The following is a 21,448-nucleotide window of genomic DNA, read 5'->3' on the forward strand; positions in this document are numbered from 1 at the left end:
ATTCTAATAGGCTCAATATTGGATAAGAGTAATGTCCTACCAAAGGGCTCTGACTGGCAAAAAAATGGACAATAAAAATATTTTTACTTTTGGAGTTCTGACCCCCCAAAGTTGGTCCTGGATGGACGAAGTTGCATTTTGAGGGCCCTATATCTTTTAAAGTAAAGGAGTTACAAGTTTTCTGATGCCAGATTTGAATTCTACACAAATAAGTATCCCAGGATACATACTTTTCAAAGTTGTAAAGGGTTCCTTTATACATTTATGGACCTCCAAACGTCGTCTTTCGCGTTACGACACATTTTTTATGCTGACCCCCCTAAATTTCAAATTGATGCCACGGGAAAACGAAATGGAGTATGAAGCTCAAATTTTCGGGATTTTGCTTTCTTATCAATATCTACCACCACACAGAAAAAGAAAAAAATTGAAGAGGTGCTGCGGTGCACATCCCTGGAGTTGACATGGAATGGGTCTTATGACATTCTAAATATGTTTAAAATATTTTAAAATTCATTTAAGGTCATTAAGGGGTCATAGGTCAAGTTTTCAAAATGCTCCAATTGAGCTGAATTTTAAATGCAATGATCCTTATGACATTCTAAACATGTTTAAAATATTTTAAAATTCATTTAATGTCATTACGGGGTCATAAAGGGGTCAAAGGTCAAGTTTTCAAAATGCTCCAATTGAGCTGAAATTTAAACGCAATTATCCTTATGACATTCTAAACATGTTAAAAATATTTTAAAATTCATTTAAGGTCATTACGGGGTCATAAAGGGATCAAAGGTCAAGTTTTCAAAATGCTCCAATTGAGCTGAAATTTAAATGCAATGATCCTTAATATGAACACAATATACTGTCGAAGGCCATGGTTCAGCTATGGTGCGGTAACCGCTCTTATTATTTTGGATTTTTATGTGTGGGAGAATAGGTGTCAAAATATGAAACCTTTTCCTGAAATGTAGGCCTAAATGTAATAATAATAAAAATTTGGCTAAACGCCTAACGTGTTTAAAAAGTGTTACAACTAGGGATTGACAGTGTAACTTGGTATGTTACTCATGTCAGCATCACGCCTGCTGCACCATAGGGCACACAACCAGGTGATCTTCCAGTAGTTGTTGTAGATGCATCTTTTCTGCTCTCAGATTCAATGCCTGTTCTTCTAAAGCTCTATTCTCAAGAGTTAGCTTTTCCGACTCCTGAAAAGGGAAGAAAGGAAAAGATTATGGAGAAAGAACAAATGAGAAACAGTGTTGTGTAGTTCCTGTTGGGGTGTGGGGATGGGGTGGGTGAGGTGGTCTGCCCCGTCCGCTGAAGAAAATTGGTCATTTGTCATTTAGGCTCCCGCCTCTCCCTCCATTTGTAAAGCTGTTTTAGTGTCAGTTTTGAGGAAGTGGGCCCCACCCCCAGTATGGACATGCCCCCTAGCCTGAGTCCCTGGGTCCCGATCTCGAAAAAATTAAACATGACGAAACAAATGACAGTGCTATCCTTATCCTATACCACTATCCTTTACTCGCATGAAAATATTGAGAATCAAACAAATGTCGTGAATGCTGAATTGAAAGAAGTAAGCAATTGGTTTAGAGCAAACAAGTTATCAGTAAATGCAAGCAAAACAAATTATATGTTATTAGGAACGCCTCATATGACATCAGTCAAAGTGCAGCAAGATTTAAACATCGTCCTAAACAACACACTATTGGACCGAGTGAAACATACCAAATTTTTAGGTGTCTTAATAGATGAAAACCTCACCTGGAAATGTCATATTGACTGCGTTTCCAAAACTTTGTCGAGAAATATTGGTATCATGAACAAATTAAAACACTTTATTCCTGATCGAATATTATATACCTTATATTGTACTTTTATTTTGCCGTACCTCAATTATGGAATTCTAATCTGGGGAATACATGTAAACTTTATTTAGATAAACTGACCAAACTCCAAAAATGGGCAATAAGAACAATTTCTAATAGTCATTATAGAAGTCATACCAGACCTTTATTTGCCAAATACAACATTTTAAATATAGAAGATATGTATTCTCTTGAACTTGGTGTATTTATGTACAAGAATTCCATACACACTAAAAACTACGGGGTTATATTTTCCGTGGTCATTTTGAATTGACCACGTTTGGGGTTGTTTTGACCCTTCAAGGGGGTTGTACTGTTTTAATTTGACCACATTCACGAGGTCATTTTAGCCACGACGAACGTGGTCAAAAACTTAGTGGTCATTTTGCCGATACCGTCGCGCATTGATATCAGTTTCAATCTTCCGCTTTGAAAATCTCAATTCATAAATGAGTTTAAACATGAGCTGCAATTAATGTTTGTTGATTAATAAATAAAACTAATTTTTTGACCGAAGTTACACAATTTGTCAACTTTATAATGACTTGCATTTCGGAACTATTTGCACACACGGTGTGCATCGGCTCACGTGGTCACATCAGCGCCATATTTGTTCTGATTGTGCAGCTCAGCGGATTGTCGTGTGTGCTTGTCTGCATGATGGAATATGAAAAGTTAGTTGAAAAGTGAGACTGCAAGGATGCATAGACCCTTGTCTATGCACGCAGATTCATTCAATTTCATGCTGTCGTGGCTGGTGTCTTGGCTGCAGTTGTTATAAGCTTATATCATGTAAGCTTATAATACGTGAACTGTCATAGGCGATGACTGACTGTGTGTGAGTGTGATACACAGATGCATTTTGAAGTTTGCTGTTTATGTAATGCTTTCTCTGTGCAGAAACACACTTATGTCCTGGTGGGACCAGCATGACCATAGGCCTACTAACAAAATCCAAACAACCCCTAAATGTGGTTATTGAGTAACCCTATAAAACAACCCTTTCAAATGGGTCATTTCATTTGACCCCGAAATGAGGTCATTAAGTAACCCAATAAGGCAACCCTTTTGAAGGGGTCATTTCATTTGACCCCGAAATGTGGTAATATTTTGACCCCAATGGGGTTACTATTTGACCCAAATACGTAGTCATTGCAATGACCCCGACCAATGGGGTCAAAATGACCCCGTTAGTGGTATGGTGTTTAGTTGATAACTATGCTGGGGTCAAAAATGACCCCGTTTGGGTCATTTTTTGACCCCGTAGTTTTAAGTGTGTACATGAGTTACCCAATTCATTTAATGAGTATTTTACAAAACGTTCTGACATCCATGACTACCAGACAAGACGAAATAATGATCTCCAGTTAACAAAAAATAAAAGAGTTTTTCCGACCATTCCATTCGAACGAGCGGGCCCATACTTTGGAACTCTCTAGATAAAAAATTAAAGACTCAAAGTCCATAAAACATTTCCGCAAACACCTTAAACAAAAACTTATCTCTAAGTACAATTAGGCCATTCTCGAGCACTGTAATTTGTCATGTCTGTTAGTCATTTTTATTTATTTTGTTGATTTCATAATCTTTGTTTTGTTTTTTCGTAAGGAAAGGCAATTCTCAGGCCTTATTGGCCTTCCTGCCTTTTCCGCCATATTGTGTTTCTTTATTTTTGATGTAGTTGTATATTTTTATATATGGAAATAAATGAATGAATGAGTGCGTAGCAATTGAAGGACTATTATAGTATAACAAGCCTAGCCTACTGCCCAGAAAATACCACTTTACTTCATAAATAACCTTTTTTTTCGTGCATGTTGGGAAACGTACTAAACGTTTTGAGGAACGACACAGAAAACGTCCCTTCTGGAATTTCACATAGTGAACGTATTGAAAAGTTTATACAAGAATTAAAATATCCATGCACTCTCATCGTAGTATAATACGATACACATACATGCACAGTGTTGCACGTCAAAAATACTTTTGAACGTTAACTTTATTTTTCCAAGACAAATTGCAAATTCGACCGAATTGCATAAATAGCGGTTTTTATCACTGATTGGGCCTATATTGTATGCGGCCGTAACCGCCAAATGGGCTGACATGCAAATAAACCAAGAGGATTTTCCGTAGAATACCTGCATCAGACGGATAGTCTCTTGCTGTTTCTTGTCCCTGCATTTGGCGGCTGCAATTCGGTTCCTCTCTTTCCGTAGTTGCTGTTTTCTTTGTTCAACAGCAGTCAACTTTTGGTGGGAAAATAAATTAAAACAAATAGATAAATAGATAAATACATAATGGATAATAAAAAAAAATCAAAATATGCAAACATGATATATAATTATTAACCTTATTTATGTGGCAACTTTCACAATTTATTTACTTTAGTTTAATGTATTGCATTATATAAACTTAGGGGAATTGATTATATTATTATGCCAATTTGGGGTGTTTTGGGGTTTCAGTTTCAATCCTGATTATGATAACATAGAACCCCAAAGTTATTCTAAAAACAAAATAGGAATATTTCAGTATGGCGTATAATACTGCTGTGGGACCGGGATAATTGTCATGGTTTTAATGTTGTGTCCATGTTACTCGACTCTGAAAGACAAAAAAGCACTTTTATCAACGAGTAACCAGTTTCTTGATTCAAAACTAGGTTTCTCTTCATTATTGTGTAAATAACTTGTTTAAAATTTAAAAAGACTGAAAATGTCACGATGAAAAACATATGTGTACCTGATATGTTCGGGGAAAATCTTCACCATTCAAAATCTCACAAAGACCTTTCTGGTGACGTTTTCGGTGAATGCTCTGCTTCAGATCTTCTTTCACGATGTTGATCAGATCAAAATCAACGTCTTTCTCTGCACATGAAGTAGAAGGTCTTGTATTGCAGAAGTCTTCGTCCCTGTCGTCCCCAGTTACATCTGGACAGTTAGACATCTGTTCAGTGGTAACGATATGTGTTGGTTGTATGCGATGATCTTTGTTGAACTTCTTAGAGGCTTGAACATCATGACAACTTAATTTACTACGGGCCATTACAGTAAGTAATAGTAGGCTTACTCCATCAGCATAATACACTTGATAGTATTCAGATTGGAAAACTGGTAAAAATAATCGAAATTCAAAATTGGTAAAAATGGTTATGTTTGAAGATTACTGTGATAAATGCCGGGGATAAATGGTGAGCTGTCGTGAGATGGCAAGCTCTGGTGAACAAAGTGGATGGAGATGACGACATATTGTTTGCATGAACATGATGAACTGAGAAGGGGATTTCATAAATGTAATAATTATGGCAGGTGGCTTACCTATAATCTTTTCATGCAATAAATGATAACCATATAATGAGATGATACCCGGAGATGATATCAAGAACGGAAGGTGAAGGCCGTCGTTGGTTTCACAGATAGCACAGAATTATCGTTGAATGCAGACACTGTGCATATATGTGCGGGGAAAACACCGTGCAATACAATTTGTTTGGGGGGAATTCCAAGTATACCCTATATAGCTACATTGATTCTCTGCATGCATGCCATATAAAAATAATTAACAATAAATCGAATAAATTATAATAAATGACTATTTGGTGGAATTTGAATAAGCCTTTTCCATACATTTTTTAATATTAGCCATAAATCCCCCATGAAATAATGTATATGAACTCTGTTGCGTGGATACATCATGTATACACGATGCATAAAAACAATGATGGGAATTTCCCCATCATAAAGCATGCTGCATGCTGGGAGGGAATCCTCCAAATAGACTAGGAGCCCAGACAATTTATTCAGCTCAGAAGAGACAAAAGGTTTGATGGTCTGATTATGTTAGTATAGGCCCAAGATTCAATATTCCATATTGCTGCCGGGTCACAGCCTGTACATTCAGCCTGGGGGTCACAAAATAAGGGGCCAAAAAATGCATTTATTCAGCTCAAGAGAGACATGGACAAAACTTGTTGGATATTACTCCCAGGAGGATACTTTTCATGCCTATAGCAATGACAGCAACTTTGGCTTGTACGGGGGCCCAGACAGTAGCCCCAAAGGGGCCCGCCCATATGGTGTTATTCAGCTGAAGAGAGACAAGGATGAATCTTTTTGCATTGGAACTATTACACATTGGGGTGCACAAAAATACCAATGACAGCAACTTTTTCCTGTACGGGGGCCCAGACAGTAGCCTCAAAGGGCCCAATGTCCCATAACTGACTTTATTCAGCTGAAGAGAGACATGGATGAATCTTTTTGCATTGGAATTATTACCCATTGGGGTTTACAAAAATATCAATGACAGCAACATTTTCCTGTACGGGGGCCCAGACAGTAGCCTCAAAGGGCCCGATGCTCCATAACAGGTTATTCAGCTGAAGGAAGACAAGCGTAAATCTTTTTGCATTGGAACTGTTACACATTGGGTTGCACAAAAATACCAATGACAGCAACTTTTTCCTGTACAGGGGCCCAGACAGTAGCCTCAAAGGGACCGATGCCCCATAACAGGTTATTCAGCTGAAGGAAGGCATGATGATGAATCTATAATTATGCATTGGTACTATTAGACATTGTGGTGCACAAAAATACCAATGACGGAAACTTTTTTCTGTACGGGGCTCAGACAGTAGCCTCAAAGGGCCCAATGTCCAATAACTGATTTATTCAGCTGAAGAGAGGCATGCATAAATATTTTTGCATTGGAACTATTACACATTGGAGTGCACAAAAATACCAATGACAGCAATTTTTTCCTGTACAGGGGCCCAGACAGTAGCCTCAAAGACCCCGATGCCCCACAACAGGTTATTCAGCTTAAGGAAGACATGCATAAATATTTGTGCATTGGAACTATTACACACTGGGGTGCACAAAAATACCAATGACAGCAACTTTTTCCTGTACGGGGGCCCAGACAGTAGCCTCAAAGGGCCCGATGCTCCATAACAGTTTATTCAGCTGAAGGAAGACAAGCGTAAATCTTTTTGCATTGGAACTATTCCCGGGGAACTATTACACATTGGGTTGCACAAAAATACCAATGACAGCAACTTTTTCCTGTACAGGGGCCCAGACAGTAGCCTCAAAGGGCCCGATGCCCCATAACAGGTTATTCAGCTGAAGGAAGGCATGGATGAATCTATATATGCATTGGTACTATTACACATTGTGGTGCACAAAAATACCAATGACGGAAACTTTTTTTCTGTACGGGGCCCAGACAGTAGCCTCAAAGGGCCCAATGTCCCATAACTGATTTATTCAGCTGAAGAGAGGCATGCATAAATATTTTTGCATTGGAACTATTACACATTGGAGTGCTCAAAATACCAATGACAGCAATTTTTTCCTGTACAGGGGCCCAGACAGTAGCCTCAAAGACCCCGATGCCCCATAACAGGTTATTCAGCTGAAGGAAGACATGCATAAATATTTGTGCATTGGAACTATTACACATTGGGGTGCACAAAATACCAATGACAGCAACTGTTTCCTATACGGGGGCCTAGACAGTAACCTCAAAGGGCCCAATATCCCATAATCGATTTTTCAAATTGTCCAAAGGGCCTAATGTCCCTTAACTGATTTATCCAATTTTGTCATCTTGCAAGAGGGTGAAATTAGACTCCGAAGATGGCCACGCTGGTGATCTACCAATGACCTACCCATTCAGCTGAAGAGACACATGGATGAATCTTTTTGAATTGGAACTATTCCCCATTGTATATACAAAAATACCAATGACACCAACTTTTTCCTGTACGGGGGCCCAGACGGTAGCCTCAATGGGCCCGATATCCCATAACTGGTTATTCAGCTGAAGAGACATATGGATGGATCTTGTTGAATTGGAACTATTCCACATTGGGGTCTACAAAAAATACTAAGGATATCAACTTTTTCCTGTACGGGGCCCAGACAGTAGCCTCAATGGGCCAGATATCCCATAACTGGTTATTCAGCCAAATAAACACATGGATGGATCTTTTGAATTGGAACTATTGCATATTGGGGTCTACAAAATAATACTAATCAATGGCAACAACTTTTTCCTGTATAGGGAGGGGGCCACGACAGTAGCCTCAAAAGGCCCGATGTCCCATAACTGGTTTATTCAGCTAGCATCACCAGTATCAACAATAGATAACTACTTCATCAATATACCAATGTCAGCAGTAGACAGCTATTTCATCAAAACCAATATCAGAAGTAGGTAATTACTTCATCAATACTGATATCACCAGTAGTAAAAATAGCTACTTCATCAATACCAATATCAGCAGGAGAAAGCAGAGGAGAAAGGTACTTCATCGATATCAATATCAGCAATTGATAGCTTCTTCGTAGCCAATTTTAAAGCCTCATTCAGCACAATGCGACTTTATTCCCTCATGTTAAACCAATTTTGTTTGGAAAAAGAGAACATTTAAAAATTAACACTTTCTTCCTTCATGGCGTCCCCACTGCATTTTAACATGCTCATTACATTTGGCTGATTGACCAGTTATGGGACATCAAGCCCTTTGAGGGTACTTTCTGGGCCCTCGTATAGGAACAAAGTTGCTGTCATTGGTATTTTTGTAAACCCCAATATGCAAGAGTTCCAATTCAAAAGATCTGTGTGTCTTTTTGGCTGAAAAACATTTGTACTGGTTTTTAAATACTAAAGTGAACAATAGCCCATGAGGAGTGACACATTCAAGAACTTATATAGGCACTCGAATATATAGGCACTATATAAAAGAAAACCACATGTGCCAATCAGTGGTTCACAGTAGCTTAGGAACAACAAGAGTGAAGGGTAAAGCATCAGACATGTGAAATAAGATGCTTATGCACGCTGCTCTCCGACTACCCCATCTGGTAGGCTATTCCAAACGTGAACTGAAGTGTGGATGAAGGTCCTGCCAGTAGGTATGGTTCTAGAAACCATACTGTGAGTGTGAGAGCATGGCAAGGCATGGACAGGCTTGAGCGGGTAGCCCTTCTGACTACAAATGACCGGGACCAAATGACTTTAGTGGCTGTGCCTTCAGATCTGGTGGGAACAAGCTGGTGTGCATTTTATAGAGGACTGTTGTTGCAGTCACTTGACGTTTTGATGGAGAGATGTGATGTTCAGCTCTGTACTTGCTTCTTCTTCGCTCACGCTTATGATTCGAAGGTCCTTCCTCTGGATAGAGTCTAGTAATCCTAGAGTGGGTGTGCTGGCCCTCATCTTAGACAGTGAGGTATATTCCATCACAATGCAAACTTTAGCCTTGTAAACAGTTGCTCTGTCTCTGACATCAAGTTTATTTGCAACTCTCTTCAGAGCGCCCAACTCCTGTCTTGCTCTGTATGAGACATTAGAAATATGCTTTGTCCAGGTCAGCTTGCTGTCGACTGTGAGTCCCGGGATCTCCAGCTCCTCCTTCTCAGCCAGTTTGGTGGTACCAAACAGAATATATATCTTGGTTAGATTTCTCTTTCTTGATATTGCCATTGCCTTGCGTTTCCGATGTCTCGAATGTTACCATCCGTCTGTCATGCTTATCTGCCCAGATCCTCATTTTCTCCAAGTCTCCGTTCCGGCTAGCAGGGTTGTCTCTAGATGTAATCTTACAAAACAAGGTGGAATCATCTACGTAGAGGTAGAATTGGGTTTCACACCCATCACCCGGGTCATCAATGAAGACCGAGAACAATGGTGGGTTCAATATTGACCCCTAATGGAGGATGGCCAGATACAGACAACTTTGATGGAATGTTATGTCAGGTAGCTACTAATCCAGATGAGCAGCTAGCTACTAATCCAGATGAGCAGCTTGCCGGATACTACTTGCCATGAGTGCAAAGTCATGACAGACATTATCGAATGCTTCTTTGATATCCAGGGCAGTCAGACGCAGGTCGTCCACGTCCAGGGAGTTGGACCACTCTTATGTCAGAATGGTAAAGATATCAGTTATATTGTGGTATGGCCTAAATCCAAACTATCTGATATCAGTTGGTTTCAAGGAGGTACTTCTGAAGTTCTGTATAACAGCCTCCATGCTCTTGCTGATGGTGCAGAGCAGAGAGATGGGGCGGTTCATAGATGAATTAGACTTCGCATCTCTTGTAAATAGGGATGAAAAATGCAGTCTTCCATTGGCTTTGAAAAACTTCCTTGGAGAAGCAAAGCTCAAACAGCAGACTGAGTGGTCTTGCCCTGCGCTGTATTCCTTCAGGACGCTTGCAATGATTTCATCAGGACCAGTAGCTTTATCTGGTTGTAGATTCCTAAGAAGCTTCCGAAAATCTTTGACCTTGAAGGCTATCTTTTCCTTTGAGCATGACTTGTGTCTTTCTTCCTTTTCTTTAAACAGTTCTCTTGTTCTTTATGCGGATGATACTACTCTCTTCAAGCCTATCTCTGCTCCTGATGACTTGGTTGATTTCCAATCCGACATTGATACCATCCATTCTTGGTTCTCCCTTAATCACCTTTCTGTCAATTCCTCCAAAACAAAAGTCATGGTCATTTCCACTAAGAGGGACCCTTTTCCGGATCTCAATCTAACTCTTAACAGCCTGCCTATTGAACGTGTTTCTTCTGCAAAATTTCTCGGTGTCTGGCTGTCTTTCCAGTTCCTTTCCGCCGGCTTTCATTGTCCCAGAGATCATTTTATCCGTTTGCCTCCTCCATCTGGAATTACCTCCCTGAGACTATTGTCAATGCTTCTTCTCTCAAGGCCTTCAAATTGGCCATTTCCCACCTCCTCTAACCAGTTCACATAATTTATTTTTTGTTTTTACTTTATTCTGTATTGATTCTGTATTTTCTAGTAATGTTTTGATTTTAATGTAAGGGCAATCCTTCAATTTATTGTGTAATCAATATTGGATCTGCCTGGCCTTGTGCCAAATGTTATAAATAAATAAATAAATAAATAAATAAATAAAAAGAATGCTGAAATTCACTTCAGGAGCAGAATTTTCTGTGCGGGGAAGCTAACATTTAGCTTTTGATGTAGTGTAGACTTGACACCCATTCTGCAGCACTGGTATATAAACTCTGATGAACTTACCAGACGGGGTGCTAAAATGTATGGGATATCAGGCCCTTTGAGGCTACTGTGTGGGCTCCCGTACAGGAAAAAGTTGCTGGCATTTGTATTTTTGCAAACCCCAATAGTTAAAAGTTCCAATTCAAAAAGATCCACCCGCATGTCTCTTCAGCTGAATAACAAGTTATGGGATATTGGGCCCATTGAGGCTACTGCCTGGGCCCCGTACAGGAAAAAGTTGCAGTCCTTTGTATTTTTGTAATCCACAATGGGTAATAGTTCCAATTCATAAAAATTCATCCACATCTCTCTTCAGCTGAATAACCAGTTATGGGGCATCGGGCCCTTTGAAGCTACTGTCTGGCCCCCGTACAGGAAAAAGTTGCTGTCATTGGTATTTTTGTAAACCCCAATGGGTAATAGTTCCAATGCAAAAAGATTCATCCATGTCTCTCTTCAGCTGAATAAATCAGTTATGAGACATTGGGCCCTTTGAGGCTACTGTCTGGGCCCCCGTACAGGAAAAAGTTGCTGTCATTGGTATTTTTGTGCACCCCAATGTGTAATAGTTCCAATGCAAAAAGATTCATCCTTGTCTCTCTTCAGCTGAATAACACCATATGGGCGGGCCCTTTGGGGCTACTGTCTGGGCCCCTGTACAGGCCAAAGTTGCTGTCATTGCTATAGGCATGAAAAGTATCCTCCTGGGAGTGATATCCAACAAGTTTTGTCCATGTCTCTCTTGAGCTGAATAAATGCATTTTTGGCCCCCTATTTTGTGACCCTCAGGCTGAACGTACAGGCTGTGACCCGGCAGCAATATGGAATATTGAATCTTGGGCCTATACTAACATAATCAGACCATCAAACCTTTTGTCTCTTCTGAGCTGAATAAATTGTCTGGGCTCCTAGTCTAAAAGCATTAATTGTGGGAGCATACATCCGGGTATTTGAACATTTTGCATAATAATTATATCCATCATTGCTGGCTTAGCATTATTTATAGTGCCTTGAGTATTGTGATTTGGGCGCTGATAAATAATTAATTTATTGATTGATTGTTTTCTTGAACATGACAAAACATGTTCAAGAGAACAATCAAACAATATACCAATGTAAATAATTAATGATTGTTTAAAACAATGGGTGGTTTATCCGGGGTGGTTTTATGCAAGTTTATTTTTAAACTTCATCATTAGCATAATTACAATGGACTTTTGTACAGACACTTTGCTAAATTAAAAATAAAATGATCTTCAACTCTTTATATAAACATAATCAACAAAATAATTAACTTTGTATTTACCGTAGAACCTTCAGATATACAAAGCATGAGGGACGCACCATTAGACCTCAAGGGGGTGGTTAGGAAGTTAAAAAAAAACTTCGAAAAATGTAGTACAAAATATAAACAGACAAAAGCAAGAGCTGTATTAAACATGCAAATAACATACCATGCAAAGGGATAGGTCTTTTGAATTCAGCAACGTTACAAGCTGGTAAGTGCATGTAAACACTTATCCCACTTTTCCAAAGTTCTTCGGTAGTAGCTTTCAGTCTATAGCAGATATACCCTGCAACAACGCTCTGCAGGGTCTATTGTTCTATTGTTTCCGATTAGAGCGCTGACATATTGGAAAATGTTGCCAATCAATATTCATGAGAGTGTACATTCAACGTCCAGTTTGTGAAATTGGGTGAGTTGTGTTTGGTAGGTGTGAAATACATCTGACTGGGCGTTTTAATTACGTAACGAATAAAGGCATTGACATCGTCGAATGGCTGCCCAGTGCTGTTATGTGTTTAGTTATTATATAGGCCTAATAATTAAATGTATTCATCATTCCTTTCTTTTCCCTTCTCTGTACTTATTTTTTCCTAGGCCTACATTTTATCACTCCCTCGCTCTCATTGTCCCTCTCGCCCTCCCTCTCTCATTCCCATCATTTTCCTTATATTTCTATTTATCTACTTGCCTTTATTATCCCTTCCTCCAGCCCTCTCTCATTCTCCATATCCCTCCTCCCTCTCCCCCCTCCCAAGACTTCTCACAGAGGTGAATCTGTCCCTCCCCAACCCCCTCCCCTCTTTGGGTACGCCACTATTTCTATACCAATCTCCTTCTTAAAATAACATTAAATGGAAATTTCTTAAAAACAACCTTTATAGGCCTATACTTATACTTACATGTATCCATAGCGATTACCATTATAGTGTAATATCTGATATAGATATATGGTCGAATCCAACCAAAACTGTTCACGGGCCAAAAATAAAAGTCCGAAATAAAAATGTCTCCACAATTTTTTCCTTTTGCCCATTGATTGATGACATATTGGCCTTATAGGATCCAAAAGTGCCATTACTAATCTTGAAAAATAAATCCAGGACGTGTGATAGTAAATGTGATATCAAAACCCAATGTTACCTACGAATACCACTAGGATGATTTCACTATCGCAATACTAATCAACCTAAAACAAATGGAATATTCCCATTAACGCTTTTTTCGTGTAATGTAGACCACAGGGTTCAGGAAAATGCTAGCTCAACCAGAAAATATTTGTTTTTATTTTTATAACACGATCAATATGATCTTAGTCAATTTATGCTAGTTTATTTTTGAAAATGAAGTTTAGGTCAGTTTCTGTATTTTATTTATCAAATGAGTATGAATCAATTTACACATTGTATAAGAACGAGTAGGATATATGTTTTCAAGAATATTAGGAATTATACGCATACACCTAACGCTTTATACAATGAAAAGGTGAAGAAACCCGGGTATTCGTAGGTAACATGAGAGATTTAACAATATCTATATTGAGTTTAGAGGTTTAAATTTTGCTATTATGGTAATGAATTAATAAAATGGTAGTTTTTAGATCTCTTTCAGATGGTACGTCCAAATAAATAAATGCTATTACCTTAGATCAAAAAAATTTTGATGCTTTTAGCAAGATTTTGACCACTTCATTTTGATGTACAAGTAGTTAATCAGCAATTTTACATAATAAATAATTGTTGAATGAATCCGTATATGGCTAATAATAGTGTCCTGGGGTACCGCTTAAAGTTTTTGACAATTAATTTCCATTGGTAGGGAAACTTCATTACACATGTCATGTATTATGCTGTATTCGTAAGTAACATTTCAGTATTTGTAGGTAAGAATTAGACTTTTGGTGGATATCGCAATCAAAACTTCATTTTATAAAGCACTTTGAATGTATTATTTTCTTTATGTGCGTTTATTGATACTTTAGACCCTATCATGTATTAATAATGTCGGTTCACAGCGGTTGAAAGAGGATTGAAGTAAGAAACAAAGGCACTAAAGTGACTTTAATTTGCTTAATTGCACACAAATCGCTTAAAACCGTTATTGCAGACTTGTGAAGTCCATCTTGGAGTCAGTTACGTCTTGTGGCCTTTCGTTTAAGGGCAACTACAATTAGCTTTATACCAGAGTCCATTACTGTGTTGTCTAGACCATGAGACAATGAGAACAGTCGTTTTTTCCATGGTATTCGTAGGTAACCTTAGCGAAAACGTCAAAAGTTACCTTCGAATAAATCAATTTGGACACAAATTACTCAGAAACCAGAAGGTCGGTAAACATTTAAAATGAAGCACACATGACAGTTGACAAATCCAAGTATTTATCCACTTCTAATCTTCTTTGAATCTGATTTTTCTTTCAAATGAGCAGACCGTCGTCTATTTCAGTACATGTTTTTCAACAATTAAGCCGTATTCACTTTTGCATGGTGGGCATGTATGTGAAATCGCAACTTTCATTGACATATAATTTGATAGCAAACATACAGGCCTTCGTTATGTACCAACATGGGCATTGGCATGAATGGCGGTGTTTCACAATACTGTCATGATGTCAAATTGTATTCGTAGGTAACATTCGGTTACCGAAATTTACCTACGAATACTTGCTTTTACTGTTGACATCTCAGAAATATTTAAACGCAGGCTATTGAAACTTGGTAGAAATAAAGAGTGTATTACCCTGCACCTATTGCTTAACTATTGTTTACTATTCTCTCACTTTGTGGAAATGACACAGCTTTTAACATGTATTCGGAGGTAATGCATATTTTTTACCAAACCTACCTTTGTGCCATTTAGAATTTCTGGCAGCTAAACACAATAATAAAGATGTCCGAATGCAATGCATTTCAGTATTGGACATATCAAAGCTTGTATCAATTGCGAATTTATTAGTGATTTCCATTTTTTAAAGATATATCTAGTGCTATGAAAAATTGTATTCGTAGGTAATGTAAAAAAATACCACTCAAAAAATTATCACAAAAAAATCATAATTATGTACAAATATGTGAAAAATTGAACAGGCAATCTTTGAATACACACCTTTCAGGAAATCAATTTAGATTCAATCCAATGACTTCTTTTCATAACTGATTTAGATGTTTTTAAAAATACTTTAAGAAATATTTTGAAAAAATGGGTAAAAATAGCATGTTTTGGGGTCTCTGTGTCTAAGTTTTTCACAGAAGGGGGTCTTATTATATATGGCGCGAAGCGTATGATCAAGGCGAATAAACACAATACAAAAACGAATGCCAATTGATTAATACTTTTAAGTTATGGCCCTGAACATGCCGTGTACACTTTTCGTTGGATTCGACCATATGGACTGGAAATGGCAGCCTTCATACATTCTAATGTGTAATCGATCACCAAGAGCATTCAATTTATTTAAATGAAACACCTATCGTCAGGTGGGTGGTAAAGATGATTGCATCGACAGCTAAAGCCTCCTTATAGTCTTCAGACCCACACAAGCACACATTTGGGATACATTGAGTACAATGGTACCACTTTACACATGACTGCCCTTACACATGACTGTAGTGTGGTCACTTATTGATACTCGCCTGTTGTGTAGAGCGTTAATATGATGCCGGATCAGTGACCAATTTAATGGCGGAACCCCTTTATTCGAAACAATGGTACCACTTTTATGAATAGCATGTCGCAACTTCTAATCGGCATCAAACGAACAAAAGATTATATAATCTATTGCGACTCTATTTCTATTTAAAAGCTCTTTGCCCTGCAACGCATCATACAAGATAGAGGTTGCTTACTGTAATCTGTGGTCCGAAGACATGCCACGGTATTCTCACATTCACAATGTATGTCAATTCTGTAATGCATGTCGAACTTTACGGGTCGCCATGTCCGCGCCCGAACTCAGGGCCGAACTTGTGCGCGGAGTTGAGAGTTTCGACAATCGAAATGCGGTACACTGGAATATAAATAATTGAAGACCGAATTAAAAAAAACTAGTCTGTGTCTGACGTCGGGGCAACGGCGGGTTGTGATTGGTTGCTGACCTGCGCAGTACGGCATTTTTGGTCTGGTTGACAGGACGTCAGACGCAAACTAGTCTGTTTAATTCGGTCTTCAATTATACCGGGCAATTATACAGCCTGTCTCAAAAAAAATTGTGCAAGTGAAAAGCGCTCTCTTTGGCAATTAAAAAATACTTTTGTGACATAATGCTTACATCAACGTCCCGGGCGCAGTCTTAGCTCTCAAATGCCGTTTGTTCTGTTCAATTTGCTTGTTCCAATTTCGAGATATGTTTATTTAACAACGAAAGGGTAAAATCACAATTATTGTGCCACTTTTACTAGGGAAGAGAGCTGTATACATGGAAATCAATGACAGCTGATGTTGATGCGTTTAATGCACTCCCCCTTTTCGGGGCGCATGCATTAGACGCATCAACATCAGCACGCGTGAACTATTTAGTCTAATATCTCTCCCAACAAGTAATACGCGTTCATTAACCTATAACATGTATAAGTGCGCAATATTTGTTTGTCTTTTAACATGTCTTAAGTGACTAAGAGAACAGTATTTACCATGATAAAATCATTGACATGCACATGTATTTAATTTTACAGCAGAATGTGAAATATTAATTTATCTTTTAATCTCTTTTAAGTGGAAAAAGAGAATCATCATTCCTGCATCATGATAAAACAGTAAAAAGGAAATTGTATTATGTAGTTGATACATTCTTTTGATTTCACGAAGGAACTCTTGATTAACTTGATGCTATCACTGTTACATGTAAAGCCCTCTTCCCTAGTAAAAGTGGCACAATTGTGATTTTACTCTTTTGTCTTTAACTAAACATATCTCGAGATTAAAACAAGCAAATTGAACAGAACAAACGGCATTTGCGAGCTAAGACTACGCCCTTAATGTTGATGTATGCATTATATCACAACGGTATTTTCTAATTGCCAGAGAGGGCGCTTTTCACTGCACAATTTTTTGGGGCGCCCTCTACGGAGGCGTCCCACAATATTGGCATGTACTTGTGAGTAGCTTCTAATTTCAGTCTTACTAGATTTACTCCGCAATTGTTGTGCTATTTTGCTAAAATTATGCCCTTGCTCAGAAATAAATCCACAATATGCTTGGATTTTATTTTATTATTGTTTTCTGTTATGCACAGGATAAAATGGTGTGCGTATATTCTTTGTTTAAAAGACAAAATTAATGGATTTGTAAAAACACCAAATAAATCGAGACCTTTGACCTTTGTAACCACTTTGACCTTTGTAACCAGTTTACCGCCTCTTAGAACCCGATAGACGGTGACCAACACTTTGGATTACAATAGCCTAATCTGAATGGCATAGTCCAATAAGCTCAAATAAACAATCATAGTGCAAAATTTGACCTAACTTGCAGAGTATGAGTTTTTGTACCCAAAGTTTCAAAGTCAGGCATCTTATCAAGATCAAGATAGTGATAGTGACATAACAATTAACACGCTTATCTTACCAAGGTCTTATCTATCTGCATGGGGTAATTGGAAATTATGGTGTAGCCTATTTGTTTTAAGGATGAAACAACTGGCTCCTTTTGCATGGAAATTAGAACAAATTACTATACAAGCTGTATCAAAAGTTTGGTACCCAGCAGTTTTGATAGTAATTGAAAAGCCTGGTTCTTCCAAATGCAATATCGGGTCCCCCTTAAAATGATAAAATGATCAGACCATAAATCTTTTGTGACTGTTTATGACATTAATCAACAAATTATGCGGATCCTAGATGTGTCGAGGATGTTATGTTTATGAACAAAACGTTACGTTTGTATTTTCAACATTGTTAATCATTGCTACGTGTATGTTAACAAATGAAAGTTCTGTAATTATTTTAATTCTTCAATGCTAAGTTAGTAAGTATTCTTTTGGATATCATCAAATTGTAAATCTCTAGTCAGATTTTCAGTGTGTTAACAACTATGTATCAAAGATGTTACGTTCATGTACAAAACATTAACGTTCTTATCTTGTAAACATTGTATACCCATATAGCTACTTTTGAAGAATGAATGTTCTGTAATTGTCTTTTATCCTTCATCTCTATTAGATTTTCAGTGTATTAGCAAGTAGATGATGTATATGTATCACAGACGTTATGATGTATATGTATCACAGACGTTATACATTCATAAAAACTTTTCTTTTGGTCAACATAGGGATAGATCCTCTTCTATACTATCCATCATATACCCCCCTGCATAACGAAATTCAACAATATTCAATATCCAAAGCAATATCATCACTACAATATGCCCCAAAATTGAACTCCCCCCCCCACTTAATCGCAAATTGACACGACAGCTTCATTCCAATTCAATTTATTTCATCCAAAACGGTCCTGTGATACACCTTCCCCAATCAAACACATTTGTCTTGCATTTGATCATCTTCTACTCTTCCCTAGAAAAAATCATTATGATACCAAATCCCCGGGACCAAATCTAAACACCATGCCATGGAATTCACCATATCACGTCCAAGCTCACATAATTTGGGCGCCCCATTCCTTTTTTAAAGGAATTTTTATTTTGGAGATATTTCGGTAATTTCCGATATAGGGCATAACGTCATATCTCAATAGGCCCACAATCATGACAATATAAGTATAACGGACTTGGCGTGTATTAACTTGTTCCATGGTCAGGACAATCTAATTTGATAATTTTTACCGCAAGTAGCAAATATGATGCAATTTTATCTTGAACATGTTGAATCCTGCATAAACTCCAGTTAGTCACCAGCGGTGGATTTTTGCTGAACCAGTTGCTTTAACCATGAAATGGTATCAGCCTACATTAGTGTATCTATCTTTTTCTTACTTACTTACTTACTTACTTACTTACTTATACTTACTTACTTACTTACTTTTACTTACTTACTTACTTACTTACTTACTTTACTTACTTACTTACTTACTTACTTACTTACTTACTTACTTACTTACTTACTTACTTACTTACTTACTTTACTTACTTACTTACTTACTTACTTTCTTTCAGTGAAATAAGGGTTTTTAAGGTCAACAATTAGAAGCAACTGAAATCTCGAGTTTTTTCCATAAAAAGTTAGGTACATGTATAAAGTAGTGTAGAAACTTTGATTTGGGTGTTGGGGAAAATATCATACTGAACATTCAATTTTATTGTATCGGGGGGGCACTCAACTTTATAGGCTAAGTGACCGGTATGCGGCGGTCAAAAAGCACTCCTTTTTAAAAGTTGAATATACCCGACGACCATTTTTCTAGAATTCATCATCAAAATACATAAAATAATGTGGATATTTTAAAATTCGCCCCAATCAGATTGCCCCTTTATATGGAAATTAATTTTCTGGGCAATGACTTTTCGGAATAATAACTTGTCGGAGTAACACCTCGTCAGGAAAAACGACTTTTCGAAGTGATGCTGTTTATCAATCGTTCAAACTAATTGCCTCATCGGACTATTATATGGTGCGTTTTACTGTTACCACTCGTAGAGCTTCGGAGACTTGCGTAATGTTGGTGTAGTCAGTGGACTCAGTTTGCGCAAAATATTATGATATGACTTTGATACCCCTTAAAAGAAATCAGACCAATGCTTCGTTCCTTGTTGTGTTTTACATATTTTATTGTCATTGCACTGAAATAATTTGGTGACAAACTTAAGATAAATAATTTAGTGAGCATGGTGAGTATGAAGAAACTCCAAAGAAGTTGACGACCACTAATAAATAAATACATTATAAGTTGACATTAAGCACATCGAAAATATAATAAGAAATATATAATTTGAAAACAGTGATAAACATGATAAATAAAGTTAGACAAACATTAAAAACATATATATAAGTTATACAGTTGTGTAAGTTCATACGTGCAGGTAGTAAACAAGAAGTAAAAAGTTTAAACTTTCAACTGCACTCACCAGGTTATTTTTATGGGAAAATAACCTGGTGAGTGCAGTTGAAAGTTTTAATCTTTTTTACTTCTTATATATAAGTTGAATGCGGTAAACTACGACTACCGTAAAATATCGTTAATAAACATAAATTATGTGCACATTAACGGTTGCTCGGACAAGAACGAATTTTTACGGTTGTTTGTTAAACTTTTTCATTTTAATTTACAAATAACTGTGTGAATATAACGATCGAAGTTTGCCGCTTTCGAACTCTATTTTACTTTTTATACATACAGATAGTATGGGCCCAGAATAATAAATTAAAGGTCTCACCAACGCTACAAACAGCAGATCGTGATTCGAACCCGTAACAATCAGAGAACTTCTTAGTACGTATATTATAATTAGCGAGGGTTGAGAGCGAGAAAGCCTTAACTCAAGGAATACCATTGAACGAAAAATAAGTTTTTTAATATTATTGCCAACTAAACCTATTTACAACTAACAGTGTATAGTGTCTGATTTAACTCAAATTTGGTCCTATAACCGGAAGTTGTATCCTATTCATTATAACAAATGTCAATTTATTATGATTAAGAAAAGTGGAATTTAAGATATTCTTTAGTATTTCTTTAAGTAATGAGTTATACGTTTTACTGGCGCTAACTGAAATCTATAATCTCTGAGATACGGCTTCTAACTTTCAATGTTGTCAATGGTGGATGGAATGTATTATTATAAATCTCTTTATAATATAATACTTTTATTACTGAGAACTGAGAAGCCAGTGTTTGACCAAATTGAGTTAGAGCTGATTGCTACCCAGCAAACACAAAAACGTTTTAAAAACGTTTTAAACAAGTTATATTTTGGCTTTTGGTTTAGGTAAAAACGTTTTAATAACATTAAAATGTCGGGTTATATAAAGGTCATGATAACGTTTTAAAACGTTTTGTATGAAAACACACTACAACAACATCTTAAAATGTTTTCAAAAAATGTTATTGTAAACTATTTTTGCAAACATTTTTGCCAAATATTGTGTCAATACTTAAATAACATTTTGTTAAAATATTTGAACCCAGCAAACACAGAAATGTTTTTAAAATGTTTTTTCAAAACCTTTTAATAACATTTAAATGTCGGGTTATATAAAGGTCATGAAAACGTTTTTAAAACGTTATTGAAAATATTTTGGGCAAACATTTTTCGCAAAATATTTTTTCAATTCCCCAAAATAACATTCTGTTTAGAATGT

At 37.2% G+C, this 21,448-nt stretch overlaps 1 protein-coding gene across 1 annotated transcript; it reads right to left on the reverse strand.

The window, feature by feature from the left end:
* Window positions 1–527: 527 nt before the first annotated feature.
* LOC140151793 (uncharacterized) lies at window positions 528–12,486 on the reverse strand. The gene is made up of 4 exons (XM_072174130.1): window positions 12,369–12,486; window positions 4,617–4,987; window positions 4,013–4,120; window positions 528–1,208 (listed from the first exon to the last, which is right to left on the reverse strand). Exons 1-4 carry the CDS (start codon window positions 12,421–12,423, stop codon window positions 1,077–1,079), a joined length of 666 nt encoding a protein of 221 aa, XP_072030231.1. The 5' UTR covers window positions 12,424–12,486; the 3' UTR covers window positions 528–1,076.
* Between the last annotated feature and the right edge of the window lie 8,962 nt (window positions 12,487–21,448).

This window comes from Amphiura filiformis, chromosome 5 (genome assembly GCF_039555335.1).
Source record: "Amphiura filiformis chromosome 5, Afil_fr2py, whole genome shotgun sequence".
Lineage (NCBI taxonomy): Eukaryota > Metazoa > Echinodermata > Ophiuroidea > Amphilepidida > Amphiuridae > Amphiura > Amphiura filiformis.

Excerpts from the sequence above, each read along its gene's own strand:
- LOC140151793 (XM_072174130.1), bottom strand. The coding sequence starts at position 12,423 with ATGCACTTACCAGCTTGTAACGTTGCTGAATTCAAAAGACCTATCCCT. Across the intron at positions 4,988-12,368 it reads AAGACCTATCCCTTTGCATG|TTTTCCAATCTGAATACTAT; the intron begins GTATGTTATTTG and ends TATTTTTACCAG. Across the intron at positions 4,121-4,616 it reads ATTTTCCCCGAACATATCAG|TTGACTGCTGTTGAACAAAG; the intron begins GTACACATATGT and ends TCCCACCAAAAG.